Below are 22,422 nucleotides of genomic sequence, written 5' to 3' on the forward strand. Positions count from 1 at the left end.
CAGGCATATCAATTTTATAAGCCTCTATAAAACACAGATACAGAATTTCAAGACAACCTTTGTCTTTATTGCTTGAAGAAATACAGCAGAGCTAGTGCAGGCATCTCATAACACATGAGAGCGCATCAGGAAGATCATCATAACCACATAATCAATGAAAATGTCATGACACTTTAAAGCAGCTGGAATCCTCAGTGTCTCCCAGCCTTGAGGTAATTACACTAATATCATTTTCAGCCGATTAATTGTGGGAGCTTCAAAGTAATTGATAATGCGCCCAAGAAAGGACTTATAGCAAACTTACATCCTTGTAAGATTTAAGAGTGAATTTAGTGAATGCATTCAGCAGGGCTCTAATGCCTTTCAGTGGAAATGACTCAGCGAGCTGTTCTGGGAAGTCTGCGATGTGAATCTAGCACTGGGAGTTTATTAGTTAATGCAACTGAAAACAACAGCTTTAACTCCCTGCATTCTCCTCTCCATACCCGACTGCACCCGAGAGGCCAGAAAGACTGGTTGAACTTCTAAGAAATTGGCACGGACACCTGTTAACAATACTGTTAACTGTTAGATCCAGTGAGATGTAACAATAGAACCTTAGTGCAATAATGGCATAACCACATCATGAATTGCAAAGCCAAGCGTTTCATCAGGAATGACACCAACATTCAAGGATAATGTCTAGACAAGCATGTGACCGATATCTTGTGTTTCGTTCTGCTGTATGCTGGCTAACGAAAGTGTGATCATAGTAAATACAAGACCACACAAAGGGGATACATACCACATTAGGCCAAATACCAGAGCTACACATATTTCGCCTCAAAAATGTTGGGTGTAGTCTAGACTGGCAGGCTGTTTTTTTACAAGAATCAGTAGCAGCCAAAAAGTGAATCAGAATTCCAGTTACCGGATCCTGAAGTCTGCTATAAGCATTTAAATATTTAACCACTTCAAACTGGCCGTTCTAGCGAGGGAGGCGGATCTAACTATGGTGTTTGTAGTTTATTCAAACATCTTTGTTCCCAAACTGTCAAACAAAGGACACAAAGAAGAATGAAAAAACGTTTGAGAGCATTTTTGAGCTCTGATTTGGTTGGCTGACTTTAAGGGGATCGTTCACCCAAAAAATAAAATTTCTGTCATTCATTTCTCACCCTAATGTCGTTCCTAACCTGTAAGACTTTCGTTCATCTTCGGAACACAAATGAAGATCTTTTTGATGAGATCTGAGAGCTTTCTGTCCCTCCATTGACAGCTACGCAACTACCACTTTGACTCTTCAAAAATTCATAAAGAGATCGTAAAACTAATGCATATGAATTGAGCGGTTTAGTCCAAAGTTTTGTCCAGAAAGCTCTCAGATTTCATCAAAAAGATCTTTATTTGTGTTCTGAAGAAGAACCAAAGTCTTGCGGGTTTGGGACGACATAAGGGTGAGAAATTAATGACAGAATTAGAATTTTTGGGTGAACTAACCCTTTAAGCAACTTCGAGGAATAGTCCGCCTGGAAATCGTATTTATAAAGTAGCGATTTGTGCAGCTAGCAGTGCACTTTTGGGAAAGAAATGATAACAAGATTAGACAAAGTTTGACATCAAATCTTTAAAACACATTAAGGGCCAGATTTACTAAACAGGGCGTGAGAGCGCACTTCCAAAAAAGCACAGATGGGAGTGGAAAGTTCTGCGCATGATCTACTGACTACGTGAAGATTAAAGAACAGACACACCCGGAACATTTCTATAATGACCAACACAATCTACAAAGAGCAGCGCAAATTAGCATCTGGTTTAAGATGTGCTTTTTTCGGGCGGATAATACTGGTGTGAATACGAGTAAATTAACTAGTAAGTAAATCACCTTGCACGATTCATTTAAATACTCTCCTCCTATAAATTTGGTATCTGAAAGGGAAACTCCTACAAATGCAAATTCAATAAGTTTAATAATAAAATATTATTAAATAACCTTGTAAAATAACCTTGTCCAAGCCTATTCAGCTCTAATTTTCCACAGTGTGTTTTCAGTAAATCCTGACAGTATTTTCTTAATGCCAAAAGTAAGAGGGTTTGCACTGGAGCAAGGTGTTAGTAATCCATGGTGTCAACAGCAAATAAACTAGATATTCATTAACAAACTGCTTGATTTTGTGAGTTTTGTGGGGGGGAAATCAGTTCTGAATACCTTATTCCTGCGCCCCATGACGCTTTGCGCGAATTATGGGTGTAACTTCCGTTAAGCTGTAAACAATCAGTGAAAAGGCTCGCTCTACGAACGCAATACGTTAAAAAGTGTCACAATGAGATGACATTAATGTACTCACCCTTCAACCATCGAACATTAAAAGGAAATTTAAAAGTGTAAGGCATCAACAAGGTATTTCAACAGACCAAACAACCCCAAAAGCGCGAGTCTTTCCACAGCAATAACGGACGGATTAAATGTCACTGTAGTAATATATATATATATATATATATCTGTATTATGTAACTTATGTTGCCTTAATCAAAAATGTTCATTAACTTCAGCATTACGTGATACTATTTCAAAGTGATTTCCGTCATTTTGACAGATTATAAATTGCATTTACCTGTGAAAACAAACCTGGAAAGAGACGTGAGGATTTGAGGAGAATATCAGATTCTTCGTGTATTCCAGTGAATTATTCATATATCGTAAATTAAATTCGGGAGAACAGACCACAAATGTGCAGTATATGTTGTCCTTTTTCATACTTTTACAGCGGATTGCACCGGGGAAAAAAGAAAATAATCACGAGGAAAAGAAAGCAGCGACTGAAAAGCGCTTGTTATAACATGTCACGTTAAAATACCAAGTATAACGTTATTCTCATGATGTCTGAAAATAAATCATGAAGGACAATTGACATATCAGCTTTATTTGTAGGGCAACCTTATGATTTGAAATGATTCGTTTCGGCCTTTCTGAATGGAAGTTCCCCAAACCGGAAGTGCCTCCCATAATTCAAAACGCAGTTAGATCGTCAGGAATAAGGTGGACACATATTGACTGCCATATTTCCAGTGTTTACCATCCAAACATTTGTGGAGAATGCAGAGCGATTCCCTCCCGTTCCAGCTTATTATTGTGGTATGATCTGTAAATCTGCACATAAACAGCACAGAATAATAAACTAAATAAACTGTGGTTATCATGTGTATCAGATGCTCTTTTTCAGTCTACGTAGGCCAGAATAAGCAGAGACCAGTGTTTCAAAGGGTACAGTTATACCCAGTATTATTATTGTTAACTAAAAATGTTTTATTTATTTGTTTAAAGGTCTGTTAATTGAAATCAGGCTCTGAAATGATTGAGGTTGCTAGTAGTGTGCTCCAACGTGCTGTAAAATAAAGAGAGGAAAGTGACAAGGAAAGAGGAGGGACAGAGAGACAGTGGCCAGCTGTTCTAGCTAGTAATTACCAACCATTTTCTCAGAAGGATGCATTAACTACTACACTTACACAAGTAAGAGTTGGCCTCATGGCTCCAAGTGGTATTGACTCAAATACCAAGCACTGGAACTCAACAACCATGCAAAAAATAACCTTGCATTGCACAAAAACACCACAGGCTTCTACACAAGCTTCCCATTCCATGCATATTTGCTTTAGGTCTTGTCTGTTAGGGGCCAACATGGGAAAGTTATTCAGAGTTTCTTTTTTTTGTTCTCCCTGAAGCAACAACCCAACAAACCCTGCTGTGCTGTTAAAGCAGACATACTGTTTGTGTTTCCCCATGACATTAAAAGGTACAATATGTAAGAATTCTGTACCAAAATATCCAAAAACAACTTGCACAGTGTTATATATTTATTTCAATTGTGTACTTACATTATCCTAAATGTTTCCAAGAATTTGTCAATTCAGAGAAATTCACCATTTTAAATGGTGCCCGTCGTCCCTGTTCACTTGTCAATGGGACACGTGAAACAAATGCTTATACAATGTTCAGGATAATGCCGAAAGAGCTATTCTGTACTGTAATGTCAATGTGTCATGCAAAGAAAAGGGAATAATTCAAATTATAGTCAGATCTACAAGTCTAAAGTCTCAAATATACTTTATAATCAAACTATCATAACAGTGTGATTTTATTTACCTCATCTGTCGACATGATGCCAGTTATAGCGGCTACTCAATCCAATAATCAAACCGCTGAGAGACTAAGACAGGGACTTTATGCACTTGTAACGCATAAATAAGTAAATAAATAATTGTTGAAGAATAAACTTTTACTAGCTTTTCTTTATTGCACAGACCGATGTTTCTTGATGGTACAAAGTTTAGTGGTCAACAAAGAATACATCGTTCCTGCTCACCCCCTCCTCCTGTCTCAGTCAGTGAACAGGTGACTAATATTCACATTCCAACGAAATCCCGTGACCCCCCCCCCCCACCATGATCACGTGACAATCAAAAACATTGCCTCTTTCATGTCTACTGCACCAGTGAACAGCTGGTGAAAGCATATCCACATCGCTATGATCATCAGGTGCTTTCTTAACGGCTGTTTTCTCACCGCTGTCATTTTTGTTGTGTTTATTATGTTATTGAGAGGAAAGCGTGCAGCACATATTTACATATTCATCTAAACGTCACTCTCAGCAGAGTCTGGATGTTCGTTAACCGCATATCGCTGCAAAGGTATTTGCATAAACTTCTTTTTACTTCTAAGTGAAAAAGAACTTTGTCGCAAGTATATCAGGGCATTGAATCACATTCAGTCTCTTATGCGTCACGTGTGCGAGAGCAATAAGTTGCTGGCTGCAGTTCACCTGACGGCCACTGGTGTCGCTAATAACAAGGGTTTCTGAATTCTACACTTAGCCCCTTTAAAATTTAAGGTGAACAATTACAACTCACCCCATGGATGCTAATGCTTGTATTTGGGTGCCCATTCATTTGAAGCTCTTACCTGATGAGGCGCGTCATGGCGTGGCGTGAGGCGTAGAGCAGGGGTGTGTTGTGTTGATAGGGCTCCCCATAAGATGCGTTGGGCTCCAGAGACTCTTTAAATTGGGGGTTGCTGTCATAGAGCTGACAAGCCAGGCCTTCATCTCCACTGATAAGTGCTTTACGAAACTTGGTGGCGGTGTTTCCCATGGCGGGAGCTGGACTGGGACCCGCAGCGCGGCCCACATGCAGTTTTCAGCACTCAGCCAGCGCGAGAGTGGACGGGCCGCATACCGCAAGTCCTGTAAACACACCAACATGGTCTGTTATTCATGGTGTGCTTCATGGGATGCAAAATCAATAGCACCATTTTGTAATCTCTATTTAAAAATGTGAGATCAGACAATCAGGTTTTGCTCTGAATGTGGTGCATTATCTCTACGCCCACTGCTAGTCCGTTCCCTTCACCTTTTTTTTTTTTTTTGGGCTTAAAGCTAAAGTGCAAAATTTCTGCAACACAAGCATCCAAATGGAAAAGTAAAATATATTTATTTATACATTTATTTATATATTTATCATTTAAAGCCATATCAGCATCAAAGGCTTAAGGCTATATCCAAGGCAAACTCAATACAGTAATAACATTTAAAATACAATAATATTTAAATTAATTGTATATAATCATTTAATAATATTATCTCTACAAACAAATAAAATAAAAATATAAAATAATTAAATGATAAACAACAATAAGTTATATAAAATCTTTCAATTTGATATTTGATCAAATTCAAATATTTTCCCAGGAGAAAGCTTTTTATAAATTCAATACATTTTCAATAAATATACATGGGTAAGTCTTATGTGATCAAATCGACATCTCATATACAGTCTGGTCATTTCTATTTTCAACAATGGTTAGGTTTTTTATGTGTAATGGATGCACTTCATATAATTTATTATGGACACATTCATTCCATTTGCCTGGAAATGCAAAAAAAAAGAGAAGAAAAATCACACACTTTCCTTGTCCGTCAATGGTCAGCCTTACAGATAACACTGGCAATCTCATATAATTGGTTGAGATAACATTACTGTTTGAATCAAATCCATGAAACGAAGCCATGAAACGATCTTTCTGAACTCTGGACTGAATCCATGAACTTTTCTTGACTGAGTGACTGAGTTGATAAATGAATTTGACTGCGGAGTGGAGTTTGCGGTAAACTGGTTTAGCATGCAAATGTCTTGATATTGTCAAAACCCCTTTTACAATGTCTTGATTTTGTTTTTGGGGTCTACTGGAATAGGTAATGCTAAAAAAAATATATATATATATATATTTTCCCCATGTTCTCCATTGTTGCAGCTCCTCTCTTCCAAGTCTGTCAGTAACGCTCTGGTTAGTTCCTGTCTCTATGAAGCCCCTCCTTCTGAAAAGCGCAATGTCCTCTAATTGGTCGGCTGGATCAGTGTGTCATGATTGGTCAAGCACTTCCAGCATGTTTGGAAAAAGTCACACCCTTTCCCATAACCATGAGTTTCAAACACTACTAACTAACTCAACCAGGCCCCGCCCCTTTATTCTGCGTATTAATTATTTAAATGAGGAATATTGTGTTCGTTTTTGGAAGAAAACTCAAGACTACAATGGAGGCGTTTCAGGGAGTTCAGAAACACTGACACTGATATAGAGAAGAACTCTCACTGGAGGGACTTTGTGTTTTGTAACTTAGCAGAGTTTTTTCATGCTCAAACAACAGCATCACACACTAAAGAAAGATGAACATGTAAAAAAGCATAATAGGAGCCCTTTAACTTAAGCGCTGCATGAGACGGTCAAACATGTCTGTCTAGCACACGTTTACATAGATAATCAAAATATACAAAAATGTGTTGTGTGTGAACAGCCCCATATCGGCATTTCTGCTGGATCGTATTAAAACATAAAACCACTATTTGCTTCAGTTTTAAAGATAACTCATATAAAGCTTCTGTACTTGTGTGGGAAAAAATAAACAAGCCACTACCCAAACTCTCAGAACTATCTTGTGGAAATCCCTAACAAAACCAGTCTGCTTCACACAACACACTCGTTTGCATATGACCACATTGTGCAAATAACAATCTTGCACAGGTGCCCTTATCTGATCTCATCGTTACACTTTTTTTTTCTAAACATGTCCATCAGATAAAACTGCAGTACCTCTTTTTGAGAAAAAAAAAAAACGTTCAAACCTTTTTAAAAGGTTGCATGACCTAAGGGATATATTGTTTCATCAGCAAAACAACCAGCATGCATCACGTCATGCTCTAATAAATCTACTTGAGAGGGTTGTGTGTGTGCGTGTGTGTGTGTGTGTGTGTGTGTGTGTGTGAGCAGAGAGTGGCAGCAGGTGCACCGATCGGGCATGAGCGAGTGGGAGCAACACGCTTTTTAGGTCATTCTGTCTGCTCTGTTGTTCTTTTCCCACATCGTTTCACGTAAACGTCTGTGGAGTTACACTAAAAAACAAAGCACATTTCAGAACGCTATAAATGCACTCTGTGGTCCAGGATCGGCTCGGTTTCAGGTGGGACGTCTGAGAATGCAGAACAGATGAATTAAGAGCAGCACTTGGCAGGCACACAAAGACAGGGAAACGTTTCTGTTCCACAAGCTTCCCCCACACTAGAGCTCAATCATTAAACATACTGGGTGCCAGTTAATGGTAAAACTCCATTTGCATTCATTTTACAGGCGGTGGGCTACTTTCAGACAATGCAGGCTTTGTGTTAAAAGATGATCCTCAACTGTCGTATGCACTTTTAACAATGTCTTTAACTCCAGGCTAATTTATAACCATGGCCGACAGGAACAGCATGCAGTAACCTGACATTTAAAGCGACAGTACCAAACCTGTACGAATGTCTTTTGTGCATTAACGACCAAATTAGGAATATCAGTCTGATTTATGCTAGATGGCCTTAATAAAATACTCTTATTATGTACATACACACTGGTCATTTTGATTACATTAAAATACTTGCATTGCAACTACACTGTTAACTTTAGGCCTAACCCACAAAACTCTGATCCTAACCCTAACCATACCTTAAACTTATTAGCAGTAAATGTGGGAATTTTCCAGAACAACATGTAGTCACACAAACAATCTATAGTCTTGTAAGTATTTAATGTTAGTCCATCCATAGAACATAAGGTCTTTTCAGTGAAAGCGAATGGTGACATGCTGAACAACATCTCCTTTGTGTTGTTCAGAAGAAAGAAAGTCATACGGGTTTAGACCAGCATGAAGGGTGAGTAAATAATGACATAATCTGTTCATAATCATACATAAACTGTTTATAGATTACTTCGTGGCTTTAAAAAGAAAGCAATTACTTACAATATCCCAACAGACACAAAAGCCTGAGTTTCATATAATCCTAATGTATGAAGATTAATGCTGCACACTCGCTCTGTGAACTGCATATCTGTTGACAGTGGGTTTCTCGTGAAGCATTTGCAACAACTGTCTAAGGATTAAACCAAAGCTCTGAAACTCTGGCTGTAGTTTGTCAAGGATTGACAGATGATCAGCATCTTCAGTTCATCAATACCGGTCTATGACTGACAGGACATATATACCAACAAACACATGTTTGATAAAGCACAGCTTTAATCTTCTAGACTCTAAGATGGTCAAGAGGGGATTTCGACAACAACAAACAAGGAGAGTTGACAAGAGCGATCAACACACACACACGTACCTCATCACTGACGTATCCATGAAGCGTTGACACATCAAATGACCAGAGCAAGCGGCGTGTCAAAAGTTTATGTCGAGATTGTTATCAGGCAGCAGACCTTCGATCATGTTAGCGATTATGTAAAAAGAAATGATAAAGAACTGTATAATCATAGGGGTGGTGCTCTTGGCTGTGTTTGCTGGTCATGCTCTCATTTCATAGGACAATAATCTGCGTCTCCTTCGCGGTGTTGACGGCAGATGAAGGACCGAGTTAAAGAGCGACTTACCGCCACCTACCGCACAGGAGGAGGCACGGGAAAAATGAAAACAGAAAATAATAAATAATTAAATAAATAATGAATAAAAAAAGAATTAAATGTGCTAGTTTATTCTGAAATAATTAAATAAATAAATGTATCTATTTATTTTGTAACATTCCATGAAGTCGTTCCTTGGTCCTCCATAGATTTGGGCTTCCATAATTATTTTTATTTTTTTATTTTTTTTATAAGGCTACTGATATGACTGGATTCTTCAGCTCATGTGAGTGTATATGATTTAAAACATTAAAATGTTATTTAAAAATTCATTTATTTGTGTGTAAAACCTTTTTAAAGCAAAAAATACAGAGTTGACAACTTATGAGTGGAAATTATTTAATTAATTAATTAATTAATAACTTGAAAAAACACAATACGATTAATGTAGTCCTGAATTAATTTTTATTTTATTATTATTTATTTATATATTTATATTATATATTTATTATGCATGTATTATTATTTTATTATTATTATTATTATTATTTTCTGGATTCATTTTTAACTTGTATAGACTGTCTATATTTATGTATTTAAAATCAAATATTGTATGTTTATTAATTATTTATTTTACGTGTATTTTGCATTGAATTTATTTTTTTATTTTTTATTTTTTTCATTCTATTCTATCACAAATTCATGTTATATGGTAGGTGTATTTTCACTGATTTTTCACAGTGCAAAATAAACCATTAACTTTAGACTACTCAAACGCAGAACCAGTTGGAAATAAACGGGTAAAATAACAGATTGAACATCATTGACTCATTTTCATTGCGCCACCTAAAGGAACATTTTATATCGACTCCAGTCCAAACTCAGTCTTTGCGCTCGAGGAATTTTGCGGAAATATGAATGAACTGAACCAATCTGGCTATTTTGATATTTAGAGAGATGTTATGTAAATCCATTTATCAGATGATTAAGATCAAATACAGTGCATTTCCCTTTAAACACAGTTTGTTTTGATGGGGCACATTTTCGTTTTGACTTCAGTCCTATTTCAAGCAGCGACCAAAACATGCCAAGTGTTGAGGACAGCAGTTCTGCTCTAGCTGGATCACTTTCTTTAGGGCTTTTACACATTTTGACCCACTTTGGACCTCATTTAATTAAAAGAGTATAGCAAATAAAAGATTTGCTCTTATTACTGGAGATTTTCGTTCTTGACTCAAGGCGTATAGGCCTATACACATTCTCATGCCTTAAACCTGTTACACCCTTTGGTGTATTTGCTCGCCTCCTGTTAGGAAAATAAAAGGAGAGACCATGTACACTGTACATAACCATAATATGATGCAGTGCATTGATGTCTGTGACGTTTGTTTGTCTTGCTCGGTTATCAATAAAACACAGGACTGCATTGCTGTGATTTGCATCATTTATTATTTCACATACAGGTGTTTTGGGAAAGTTTCTGAAGAACCAATTGTCCCTCAGTACACTTCAAATAAAGACAACGACAACGGAACATAACAGATTTTTTTTTTTTTAAGACAAAAAAAAAAAAAACCCAGCAACAAAACACAACTCAGGTGGACATAAACTGACAAGTTCACTGTTAAACCCAAAGATATTGCCCGTTTCTGCTGACCAACTTGTTCCTGGCATTCCCATGAATCATACAATAAACATTCAAGCCACAGGGCAAATAGGAAACCTGTCTGTTGTTGCGAATTACAAAAGAGGGGATCATAGCAGTTATGAAAACATGGAAGTCAAATGGACTTAGATAGAAGATAAAATAACACTGAAATAATATATAATCGAAGAACATCTATTTAGATTAAAAAAGCAACATTCACTACTTTGCAAACAACTGGTTTAGAGATATCATCACACATTTTAATAATCCATTTTCAAATGTATACAAGCAAACTGTGAGAGAAATGACTCATATTTCAATTTGAATAGTTAATTAAGGTTACCTCAGAATAATTCTTTAATAACAGCGGGCTTAATCCGCCACGCTGCTGACGTAACTGTGACCTTCCATCTTCTGTTAATAGATCGTGTCAGTAAACAATACTTTTATGCAATATGGAACCTGAAATGTATATACATATGCCATCTGAGACCCCAGAACACATGAATGTGTTTGGTCACATGGGTGGAGGAGGATGATGCGGTTATGAGGAGAACAGGGAATTAGGGAGGATTCGGGAAAGTTATTTAAAGCAACTGGAAAAAATGATCGGCCCCGTCTGGAGTGACTCACTTTGATCATTATTATTATTATTAATAATAAGTGATGTCAAGAGCTTAGTATCGTTGATTATCTTACAATGAGATGTAAAGCTGGTTATGTGCATTTGTTCTAAAAAATAATAATTTAAATAAGTATATTATACAAGTTCTAGCATGGTGTAATTTAATAAGCTAATTTTGCATATAGACTTGGTGCCAGAATTCTTATCCCATGGAGAACAAAGCAAACTGGACGATTCCAATGAGTCATTAGTAGTTTATTTGAGACATGTTTGCTTGCCGTTCTCGCATTTCTAGTTAAACTAAACAAAAGTATGAGTTGCAGCATCCCGATGAAGCCATGCACTGTGGGACCAGCAGCGTGACGAGACTCACTCCAGACGGCACCGGCTCCCACTAACTTCCCTCCACCACCACCACAGATTTGCAGCATCTGAGCTTTCCCAAAGTTCTGCGACAAAGCTGTCCGGAAAAATGTTACGTTAACCGCCTTTGCTTGAGAGAAAGAGACAAGAGGAGCAATGGGAGAGAGAGAGAGAGAGAGAGAGGGAGAGAGAGAGAGAGAGAGATACTGGGAAAGGGTTTGAGATTTAATGCTTACAGGAATGTATGATGAAAGTTAATGAGTCTCCCTTAAAGAAAAGAGCAAAAGTTTCATGGGAAATTATTGTATGTACGGATGTTGTCACTTTTTTTAATGATGTATGAAATTACAAAGAAAGGCGTGAGATGAGATGGTTTGCATGTTCACAGTATGTACAACTGAATGTTCATGCGCATGTGTTGTAGGGGATCATGGCTGTTTCCTGTGAGAGAATGGCAGGTCGGAGGTGAGAGGTCAGTGTCTAAGGGTCACAGTGAGTTAGGTTGAGGTCAGACTCGGGGCAACTGCTTTTCAATGAATTCCTTCACAGCAGACATCTCCTGTAGAGCCAATCAGAGAGAAGTATGGGTGTTAGAACTAGTATGAACAGATAATATAGTTTGACATATCTACTGTATAACATTCTAAGATCATTTTGCATGATTTCAGTTCAGACCTCATCCTGTTTGCTTCTAAGAGTTCTGAGAAATATTTACACTGCTGTTTCACAGTTTGTGGTAGGCAAGATTTCTTTCAAAACGTTAATACATTTATTCTGCAAGGACATCAAAAGGCAATAAATCAAAGACAAAAGACTAAATAAATGCTTTTTTGAACTTTCTACTCATCAAAAAATGTATCACAGTTTCCACAAAAATATGAAGCTGCACAACTGTTGTTCAACATTGATAATTATCAGAAATGTTTTCTTGAGCATCAAATCATCATATTAGAATGATTTCTGAAGGATCATGTGACCCTGAAGACTGGAGTAATGATGCTGAAAATTCAGCTTTGATCACAGGAATAAAAAAACAGGTCTTTTAAATTGTAATATTTCACAATATTACTTTTACTGTATTTTAGAAATAATTTTTCAAATAAATGTCTTGGTGAGCATAAGAGAATAAAATAAAAAGCATTAAAAAAATCTTACTTTTACAACTAATCAAATAAAGACATATAGGCAAGTCCAAATGGATTTAGATTATTTTTTTCCAGGGGAATCTCTAAGATCCTTTATAATGAATTTGCACATTCGATTTGAAAATGGCGTTTTCATTTCAAAATGTCCAACACAAGCATTTTCAAAAAGTAGCTCATCCATCTGAAAATACTTAAATCACCTGACTGCACATGTGTAAAACATACTAATAGTTCACAAGACGATACCAAGAGAGCAGACTTAATAAAGTTCTCACGCTATTCTTCTGGCACGATCATTTTATTGTCAAAATTTCCCACCACTCAGAGTTGCGTCCAGGTTGCACTCAAAATATCATGGTCTAAAACGCAATTGTCATTGTGTTTTGCAGCAGGACAGCAACTACGAGTTCATTTTTAGTCATCTTTGCAGGAATGCAATATGAAGACTGTGCAAAGGAACATTTCTCTTTAGAAACACTATGAAAGTATATAGCAGGCACACCAATGCCGGCATAACCATAGATATCTATGGGTACAATATGTGTCACATGACTAGTAAAACACTGACAAACATTGACAAAACCACTGTCTCAATGTGGACGGAAGGCCAAAATGGAGAGAAAAAGATGTGTTTTCGAACGAAGACGTGTTAGTGTGGACAAGGCCTGAGGTTTCTGTGAGCTCACCTGAGGACAGGAGCTGTGCATGAGACCCGGGTAGGTGCGGAAGGTGATGTTCCCTGGAGACACGATGGTCTTGAGCTTCTCTGCTGTCATGGCCCCGAACTGCACCGGGATCATGGGATCCATCTCGCCATGACACTGCAGAATGGGAGTGCCCTTGTTTCCACTCCCACTTGCAGCCTAATGGGGAAAAAAGCAGATACATAATGACATATTTATATATATCAGGTCTGGACATTGACACCTATTTCACGATTCGAAATCGATTCACAAGCTTGCGATTTCAATTCAATTCCGATTTAGCATTCTCACTGGTCACAATTTTGACGTTGATACCATGGGGAAAAACTGCCAAATAGATTTTTTTTAAATATTGTCTCATAATTTGGCAGCAGGTTTATTAGGCTGCTGTCACTTTAAGACCTGACGCACTGATCCATTATACTGTTACACATGCGTTTTCTTTCTCGACCGTTTACGTTCACTTAAAACATGACTGTGTTTATGTGAATACGCGCCTAAATCAGCATTTTGACATTATTATGCATGTATTTGACTGTTTAAGCGCAATAAGCAGCGAAAAAAACTCAATTTAGTCCTGAAAGGCAGGTGTGGCTCCAAATCTGCAGGAACAAGAAAAATTATTTCGCAATACGTGCAATCCCACGTCGAAATTCAAGCCAACAATAACAATAAGCTAACACCAACAATATTCATCCGGAGCAAATGAAATGAGTGAGGAGAGGCGGGTTTGTGTGTTTCTCGCTGTCGGAGAGATGAGAGAGAGAGAGAGCGAGAGAGAGAGCGAGAGAGAGAGAGAGAGAGAGAGGGAGGGAGAGAGAGAGAGCGAGAGAGAGAGAGAGAGAGAGAGGGAGGGAGAGAGAGAGAGAGAGAGAGAGAGAGAGAGAGAGAGAGAGAGAGAGAGAGAGAGAGGGAGGGAGGGAGAGAGAGAGAGAGAGAGAGACTTTCTTACCAGTTTTCCAACTATGAGGACATTAGAGGGACTTTTTACACAAAATTTGAAATACTTTGCCCTAACTTCCTAAAATTGATCAACAAAACACGATTTCAACATCTATTAGGTGAAAAAAGAGATTGTATCATACTAGCGGCAGGATACATTGATGCCTGTCACAAAAAGAGAGAGTTGACGACTAATCAGTGATGCGCTCACATACATACACACACACACACGCTCGTACACAAAACAAACACACAAACACTTACACACTGAATTATAAATTGTTCACAGAATTCTGAAATGTTCATAAACTGTTTGACTATATATTTTTTTTATTTAACTGAATTATTATTATTTTCTGTACTAAATGTTCAAAATCATTTTCTATGCTGTTTTGATGCTTTGGCAATACAAATGTATTTTTGTCATGCCAATAAAGCTTTATTGAATTGAATTTGAGAGAGAGAGAGAGAGAGAGAGAGAGAGAGAGAGAGAGAGAGAGAGAGAGAGAGAGAGAGATAGAGAGAGAGAGAGAGAGAGAGAGAGAGAGAGAGAGAGAGAAAGAAAGAAAGAAAGAAAGAAAGAAAGAAAGAAAGAAAGAAAGAAAGAAAGAAAGCTGGTATCGCGTATCTATATATTTCATTATCGATATGTATTGACAACACTACATCGCACTTAGTTTATTATTTCAAGATGCCTTTTAAAAGACTAAAATGTAAAAATGTATATATGTGACCCTGGATCACAAAACCAGTCACGAGTCGCACGGGTATATTTGTGGCAATAGCCAACAATACATTGTATGGGTCAAAATTTTTCTTTTATGCCAAAAATCACTAGGATATTAAGTAAAGATCATGTTCCATGAAGATATTTTGTAAATTTCCTACTGTAAATATATAAAACATTTATATTTGTGAGTGAATGCAGCACAATTGCAAACATAAATGAACAACTTTAAAGACGATTTTTTCAATGTTTCAATTTTTTTGGACCCTCAGATTCCAGATTTTCAATAGTTGTATCTCGGCCAGATAGTGTCCTATCCTGACAAACCATTCATCAATGGAAAGCTTATTATTCAGTATAAATCTAAAATAAAAATAAATGTATCCATGTGACTGGTTTTGTGGTCCAGGGTCACATTTTATATTTAAAATTCAACCCGCCAAAGTGACTGCGTTAAACGCCACTGCTGAAATACATGTCAAGCCCTGAATATATATATATACATATATATACACACACACACACACACACACAAACACTGCTGAATGTACCTGTGGGAAAGTCTTGTGAAGTGGAAGCCAACAACTAAGTCCAACAACACCCGCTAGTTGCTGCTGAGAGGTCAGAGCGGTGTAGAGAGACAGAGCTCCACCCTGAACATCAGACGACAAACCAGGAACTGAAGATCATCTGCAGTCTCAGCAATTTAACTGATCACACACACTGTCAGGAGGGATCACTTACCTGAGAGAAGCCACCCAGAAGAATACGATTGGATGGTATACCATTCTTTACCTCGTGATCGATGATGGCCTTTACTGTTGGAGAGAGGGAGCGGACTATACTTAGCGCCACATAATCAGATTTCAGCATGTAACAATATTCTCTCGCAATACTTGTGTTCCTCATTAACTTGATGTGTTTCTTCATGTGGTTTTACATTCGCTGACACAGACTAAGCTAATTTTGGGATGTTTTTAAGTCATGGACAGCTTATCCTGTATTCAGGAAACTGCCCCAATGTGTGCATGTGTGTCCAAAAACACTTTTTGCTCACTGTTCTCTGCTGCTCTCTTAATCCCTGCTTCATCCTCTGGGGATTCTGGGCTTAAGCCCATCAGGTCAAACCTGAGAAGAAGAAAAATTAGACAAGAATTTAAAAAAGACTCATAAAGTACAAGTCCACTAGTGAAAAATGCTTATTTAGAATTTTATTAATACAGTTTACAGTATACTATATTAACTCAAACTAAAACTATTAAAAACCATTTCAAAAAAAATAAAAAATAAAAATAATAATTAATAAATAAATATAATTTAATCAAATTAATACAAATAAATATTAGTTGAAAAACCTAGAAATGTTGCCATGGCAATAAGCTGAAATAAGTTTTAGCGCTAAAATTATTCACAGAAAATATATGAAACTAACCAAAACTAAAACTGAAATAAAAAATAAATCAACCCTATATAGTAATATTAAAAAAGAGAGACAAAAAGCACACAACTAAATTACAAAAATTTTTACAGAAATTAACAAAAAATAATAATAAAAGTTATTTAAAATATGAATATACTATTTTTATATTAATATAATAATACTTATACTTAAAATAATACTATTTAAAAATATTAAAATGTTACTATGTATTTTAAAATGTAATATATTCTTGTGATTTCAAAGCTGATTAATAAAACTATAAAACTAATTAATAAAACTATAAAACTAAAATAACACTGATGATAATATAGTCGTAAATGCTCACCAAGGCTGCATTTATTTGATAAAAAAAATACAGTAATATGGTGAAATATTAAATATTTTAAAAGCCGTTTTCTATTTTAAAATATTTTAAAATAATTTTACATTTAAAATAATAAAATAATAATTTATGGTATAAATTAATAATTATTTAATCTTGTGATTTCAAAGCTGATTAATAAAACTATAAAACTAATTAATAAAACTAAAATAAAACTGATTATAATATAGTCGTAAATGCTCACCAAGGCTGCATTTATTTGATAAAAAAAATACAGTAATATGGCGAAATATTATTAAATATTTTAAAAGCCGTTTTCTATTTTAATATATTTTAAAATAATTTATTCTTGTGATTTCAAAGCTGATTATTATATTATATTATATTATATTATACTAGCAACCTGACAACTGAAAAATCCTTTAACCACAAGTATATAGCATTTGACCGTCTGTACAAAGTCACATGCTCAATGTCACAAATGTACTTATTTGATTAAATCTCCTAGAATAGTGCAGAATCTGAAATACTACATCATACATTTCCTCTGTTTTACATTTTTCAAAATAATCAAACATGGTTTACTTCCAGGTTTCAATTACATTTTAAATCCTCACGCACTTTTAAAGTGAATGTACCAGAACTGTAATGTTACCCGCGGCAGAGGCAGCTTACCATGAGGGCATGGTCATCTTCATGTTCAGTGTTACAGGGATTCTGGGTCTAGAGTCAGAAAGAATGACAGACTAGTTTGCAATCAACTACACGAAGAAAAGTGAGACTAACAAAACTTCTTTATTGCATCATCACAACCAATGTTTTGCAAGTCACTTACGCGTGTGGACAGATGTATTTGATGTACGGCAGTCTAATAGACGTCATGGAATCAGCCCAGCCGTGTCTATAAGCAACACGACAGGGTTATTTTCATGCAGGACGAGGGCCATCAGAAGATCCTGCAACAGGCAGGTAATGAACACAACTTACCCTGTGTCACCCAAGCCATGAAGGAAGATCACCTGCAAAGTTAACAGAATGTGATGTGAAACTAATCTCTCTGCAGAGCCTAAAAGAGGACCGATTTCCTATGTTCGATGCTGACTCTTGGTTATTTTATATGATACCATCTTAATAGGAAGCTTGAGCTTTCTGTGTATCTATTTCTTCCGATAAAGAAGGCAGCCGACAGACTTTCACTCAGACTGTGAAAGAGCATCTCTATTAAAAGCTCATAGCTCATTCAAAAATACAAATTTACTCACTCTCACATTGTTCCAAACCCATTAGACTTTGGTTACTGTTTGAAACACAAATTAAAGTGATGGTTCGGAGTAATTTCAACCTAGGGTCCTTTGCACCATGACCTCGAGCCTAGAAGCCTTTTTTTCCCTTGGTCGAACATTATTAAAGTTAGAGCTTATTTAGAGATATCAGCCGAATGGTTTAGTGCAGGCGCTAATGGATCCAAGGTTGTATCTCGTAAATTACCCCACTAATAATGCCCGGGATGGTACCAAACTTCTACAGTAGTACAAATAGGTTCTGTACTCATAAAACGAGGCATTGGAAAGTTTGTAAGTACATCAGGAGATTATTTAAATAACATTTGCCTGATGGCTAATGCTAACGCTAACCCGGACGTCGAGGTCACTTCCCTGATTTGGGAAAAGCACGTAAAAGTCCTGGCAGAAAGCGATGCATAAGGATGTAGTGTAACGACGCCCAGTTCCAGGAATGGACTAATATTTTGTCATAAATCTCATAAATTACCCCACTAATAAAAAGCCTGTAAAAGTCCTTTGCAAAACTCACAAGAAAAGCTAATGAATTTAACACTCCATAGAAATATATCCAAAAAAATGTATTAAGTGTTAACTAATAATTGTTGCAAACTGGTACTACCAACAAAATATTAGTGCATTCCTGGATCTGGGCGTCGTTACACTACATCCTTATGCATCGCTTTCTGCCAGGACTTTTACGTCCTTTTCCCAAATCAGGGAAGTGACCTCGACGTCCGGGTTAGCGTTAGCATTAGCCGTCAGGCAAGTGTTATTTAAATAAACTCCTGATGTACTTACAAACTTTCCAATGCCTCATTTTATGAGTGCAGAACCTATTTGTACTACTGTAGAAGTTTGGTACCATTCTGGGCATTATTAGTGGGGTAATTTACGAGATACAACCTTGAATCCATTAGCGCCTGCACTAAACCATTCGGCTGATATCTCTAAATAAGCTCTAAATTTAATAATGTTCCACCAAGGGAAAAAAGGGACCTTGTTTGGCTCGAGGTCATGGTGCAAAGGACCCTAGGTTGAAATTACTCCAAACCATCCCTTTAAGATATTTTTAACAAAAGTCCACTGTAAGTCCATGTAACCAAAACTTGAAAGATCCAAAAAGGTCATAAAGGCGTTTTGAAATGAGCCCATATGAGATGGACGGTTTAATCCAAGTATTGTGAAGAGATATGTTCGTTTTATATGATGAATAGATTTAATTCAGGCTTTTATACACATGTAAACACACTTACATAGAGAAAATCACATATGCTAAACATCACACTCTAGAACAAATCTCATTGGTTCTCATGCATCGCACATCACATTTTGAGTGTCCGTGTTTACCATATTTGATGAGCTCTATATGCATGTGTGTCCATCATTGTTTAGATCTGTTTATCATATAAAGCGATCGTGTCTCTTTAGAAGACTTGGATTAAATCACTCGACTTGACTTACGACGCATTTATGACCAGGAATTTTCATCACCTGGACGTTCAGTCTTTCAGAAAACTTAATTAAAAATACGTCAATTTGTGTTTTGAAGAAGATGAATCACGGTCTTATGGTTTTGGAACAACACAAGGATGAGTAAGTGATGACAGATTTTTATTTTGGGGAGAACAAACCATTCAAGGAAACTGATTTGGTGCATTTGAAGCCTGGCCTCTGTAATGCTAATGAATCTCTTGAGCAACATCAGATTTTTGGTTAATGATTGGACTGTTCTCTCACCACAGCCGTCTCCTTCTCCGTCCCAGACACGGTCACGGCTTCAGCGAGCAGAGGTACAGACATGTTGTTGCCACACATACAATGTGAGGAGTGCTTTTAGAAAAATACAAAAACAACAAGTTTAAAAGCAATCAGCACAACATGTTTATGTAAAACACAAAAGGCCCAGGCATTAAGTATGGGAGAAATGGTTATTAAAGATACAAACCAGCAATTTTAGAAAGAAACTGTCAGCAGGCTGCAGAATGATTAACAAAAGTTGGTTTAATTGCCAGTGTGTTGTTAAAGTCATTTTAACTAGCAACTCAAGCCCATCTAAAACTAAAAGTGCGCTATTGACGAGGAAAAGCTGAAAAATTACAGGGTGATTATGTCTACTGGATAAGCACTGACGCTTATGTTAATCATACACGCAGAGCTTCATTTTCTACAGATCACAAGTTTGTACTAGCAGACGTCTGCTTAAGACGAGTTCCCAGAAAACTAATGAAGCCTAAATGAAAACCACGGGTCCCTGTTTTCCTGGAACCACATGACAGCGCTGAGAAATCAAATCTTGACAGTTGCAGGAGGAAAGACACTCCAGTTTAATGGATTCATGCGTGTTTGTGAGAGGCCTCGGTGATTGTGACACAAGCCTGGAGTGTTTCATCGCTGGCATCGGCAGATATATGTTTATTTATTTTTTTGTTATTGTTATCGGCTCAATAAGAAAATTTGGCTGATATATTAACCTTGAATCGTCGATAAATAATGGATTATTTCCTTCAGCTGAGACACTTGAGGTGTGCACTGTTCGCCATGAAGGGTTTAAATTGCTTAAAATATGGTTCGAAATATTAGTTTTCTGTATTTATATATACGTTTTCTGTATTCATTTAAAAAATGAAATACAGTGAAGTGTAAAATGAGTAGCGCAAGTCTGTCATATAGGCTACATAAAAATATAATGAGAACATTTTAATATGGGATATGGCTTTTAATGGTGAGACTTATGTTTTTGTAATCAGGCTCTCAAATTATATAGATTTATCTGCAAATATATCGGTTATCGGCTTTCAAATATAAAGCATTATCTGTTATCGGTATCAGCCAAATTTCATATCAGAGCATCCCTAGTTTCAAACAAACACTTGAATAAACTTTATGTGTCTGTCTGGGTTTTTAATCGGTCAGTCTGGCTTACTAGACTTTAGTACTGCACATGTTATCAAATACTTTTATTAAACCACCTGCTTATGAAATCTCCACAAAATACCAGAAGGATATGAAAGGACTTTTCCAATGAAACTGCATGATGTCCTTATGCACCAGTTTGAGCGTTCACCACACAATGGCTCATTGATGCACATTAACAAATGACTGTATTGATCATCTCTAATGCGTCAGTTCAATAATCCTTCACATGAATACCACGATCATATGTTCACAATGAATAGGAAGGGATGGGCAGGAAAAACAATGGAGACACATAGCTTCTTTTTTTTTTAAGCCTGATGGAATCAAGGATATGATTCATGTTTAAATAAAGCCGCTAGGTCGTTTCATTAATACTCGAGCGACATGATCGGCAGCTTAATCCTGTTTCGCCTGTATTATTGTCACAATGAACCCACAGCCTGAGAGATGGAGCTAGCTGGATCTCTCTACCCCCGCGATTAAGCCCACTATTACGCTGTTCAGCGACAAACAAGCGCTTTTATAGCGATCGTTAAAGCTAAGGTCAGGGGGTAGCATACATTTTAATTTTCAGGAAGAAAAAACAGATATAAACAGCGGTTAACTGCAATAAATGTATTGACTCACCGCTTGCTATCCCAGGTCACAACGGAACTTCCGCTCCTTCTGCCGGAGAGGGGCGGGGATACGGCGCCGTGACGTCATCGCGTTTCTTCAACCGCGTGAGCTTAAAGGGTTAGTTCACCCAAAAATTACAATTCTGCCAGTAATTACTCTCCCTCATGTTGTTCCAACCCCGTAAGACTTTCGTTCATGTTCGGAACACAAATTAAGATATTTTTGATTAAATCTGAGAGCTGTCTCACTCCTCCATAGGCTTCTATGAAACTTGACGGCCCAGAAAGTTAGTAAAGACAATGTTTAAAATAGTCCAAGTGACTACAGTGGCTCAACCTTAAGTTTATCAAGCGACGAGAATACTTTTTGTGCGCAAAAAAACAAACAAAAAGAATGACTTTATTCAACTATTAATTTTCTCTGAGTGAGTTCACGTAGTGTAACAGCGCAGCGCTTCTGGGTTGTACGTCAGAACGTAGGCTCACTATTGGCAGACGCTGGTCATGTGTGTGATGCTGGCCAATAGTGAGCCTACGTTCTGACGTACAACCCAAAAGCTCTGCGCTGTTACGTGAACTCACTCAGAGAAACAGAAGAAAATTAAGTTGAATAAAGTCATTATTTTTGTGTTTTTTTGCACACAAAGAGTATTCTCGTCGCTTGATAAACTTAAGGTTGAGCCACTGTAGTCACTTAGACTATTTTAAACATTGTCTTTACTAACTTTCTGGGCCAGCAAGTTTCATTTTCAGAGAAGCCTATGGAGGAGTGAGCCAGCTC

At 37.0% G+C, this 22,422-nt stretch overlaps 2 protein-coding genes across 3 annotated transcripts in view; both read right to left on the reverse strand.

Annotated features, from left to right (window-relative positions):
- Positions 1 to 8,875, reverse strand: part of ankib1a (ankyrin repeat and IBR domain containing 1a) — a 36,039-nt gene extending 27,164 nt beyond the window's left edge. For both annotated transcript variants that reach the window (XM_082185846.1, XM_082185845.1), the window contains exons 1-2: positions 8,671 to 8,875; positions 4,940 to 5,219 (exon numbers count right to left, since the gene is read on the reverse strand). In XM_082185846.1, the coding sequence (XP_082041972.1) occupies positions 4,940 to 5,127 (188 nt within the window). In that variant the 5' untranslated portion in view covers positions 5,128 to 5,219; positions 8,671 to 8,875. The remainder of the gene's footprint in view (positions 1 to 4,939; positions 5,220 to 8,670) is intronic.
- A 2,546-nt stretch (positions 8,876 to 11,421) lies between these two features.
- Positions 11,422 to 21,806, reverse strand: lypla2 (lysophospholipase 2). Its single transcript, XM_082185993.1, has 10 exons — positions 21,652 to 21,806; positions 19,846 to 19,938; positions 17,813 to 17,844; positions 17,661 to 17,726; positions 17,501 to 17,548; positions 16,120 to 16,190; positions 15,807 to 15,880; positions 15,614 to 15,715; positions 13,376 to 13,552; positions 11,422 to 12,103 (listed from the first exon to the last, which is right to left on the reverse strand). The coding sequence occupies exons 2-10, from the start codon at positions 19,921 to 19,923 to the stop codon at positions 12,053 to 12,055; spliced, it is 699 nt and encodes a 232-aa protein (XP_082042119.1). The 5' UTR covers positions 19,924 to 19,938; positions 21,652 to 21,806; the 3' UTR covers positions 11,422 to 12,052.
- Positions 21,807 to 22,422: the final 616 nt, after the last annotated feature.

This window comes from Leuciscus leuciscus, assembly GCF_965113295.1.
Source record: "Leuciscus leuciscus genome assembly, chromosome: 12".
In the NCBI taxonomy this organism is placed as follows: domain Eukaryota; kingdom Metazoa; phylum Chordata; class Actinopteri; order Cypriniformes; family Leuciscidae; genus Leuciscus; species Leuciscus leuciscus.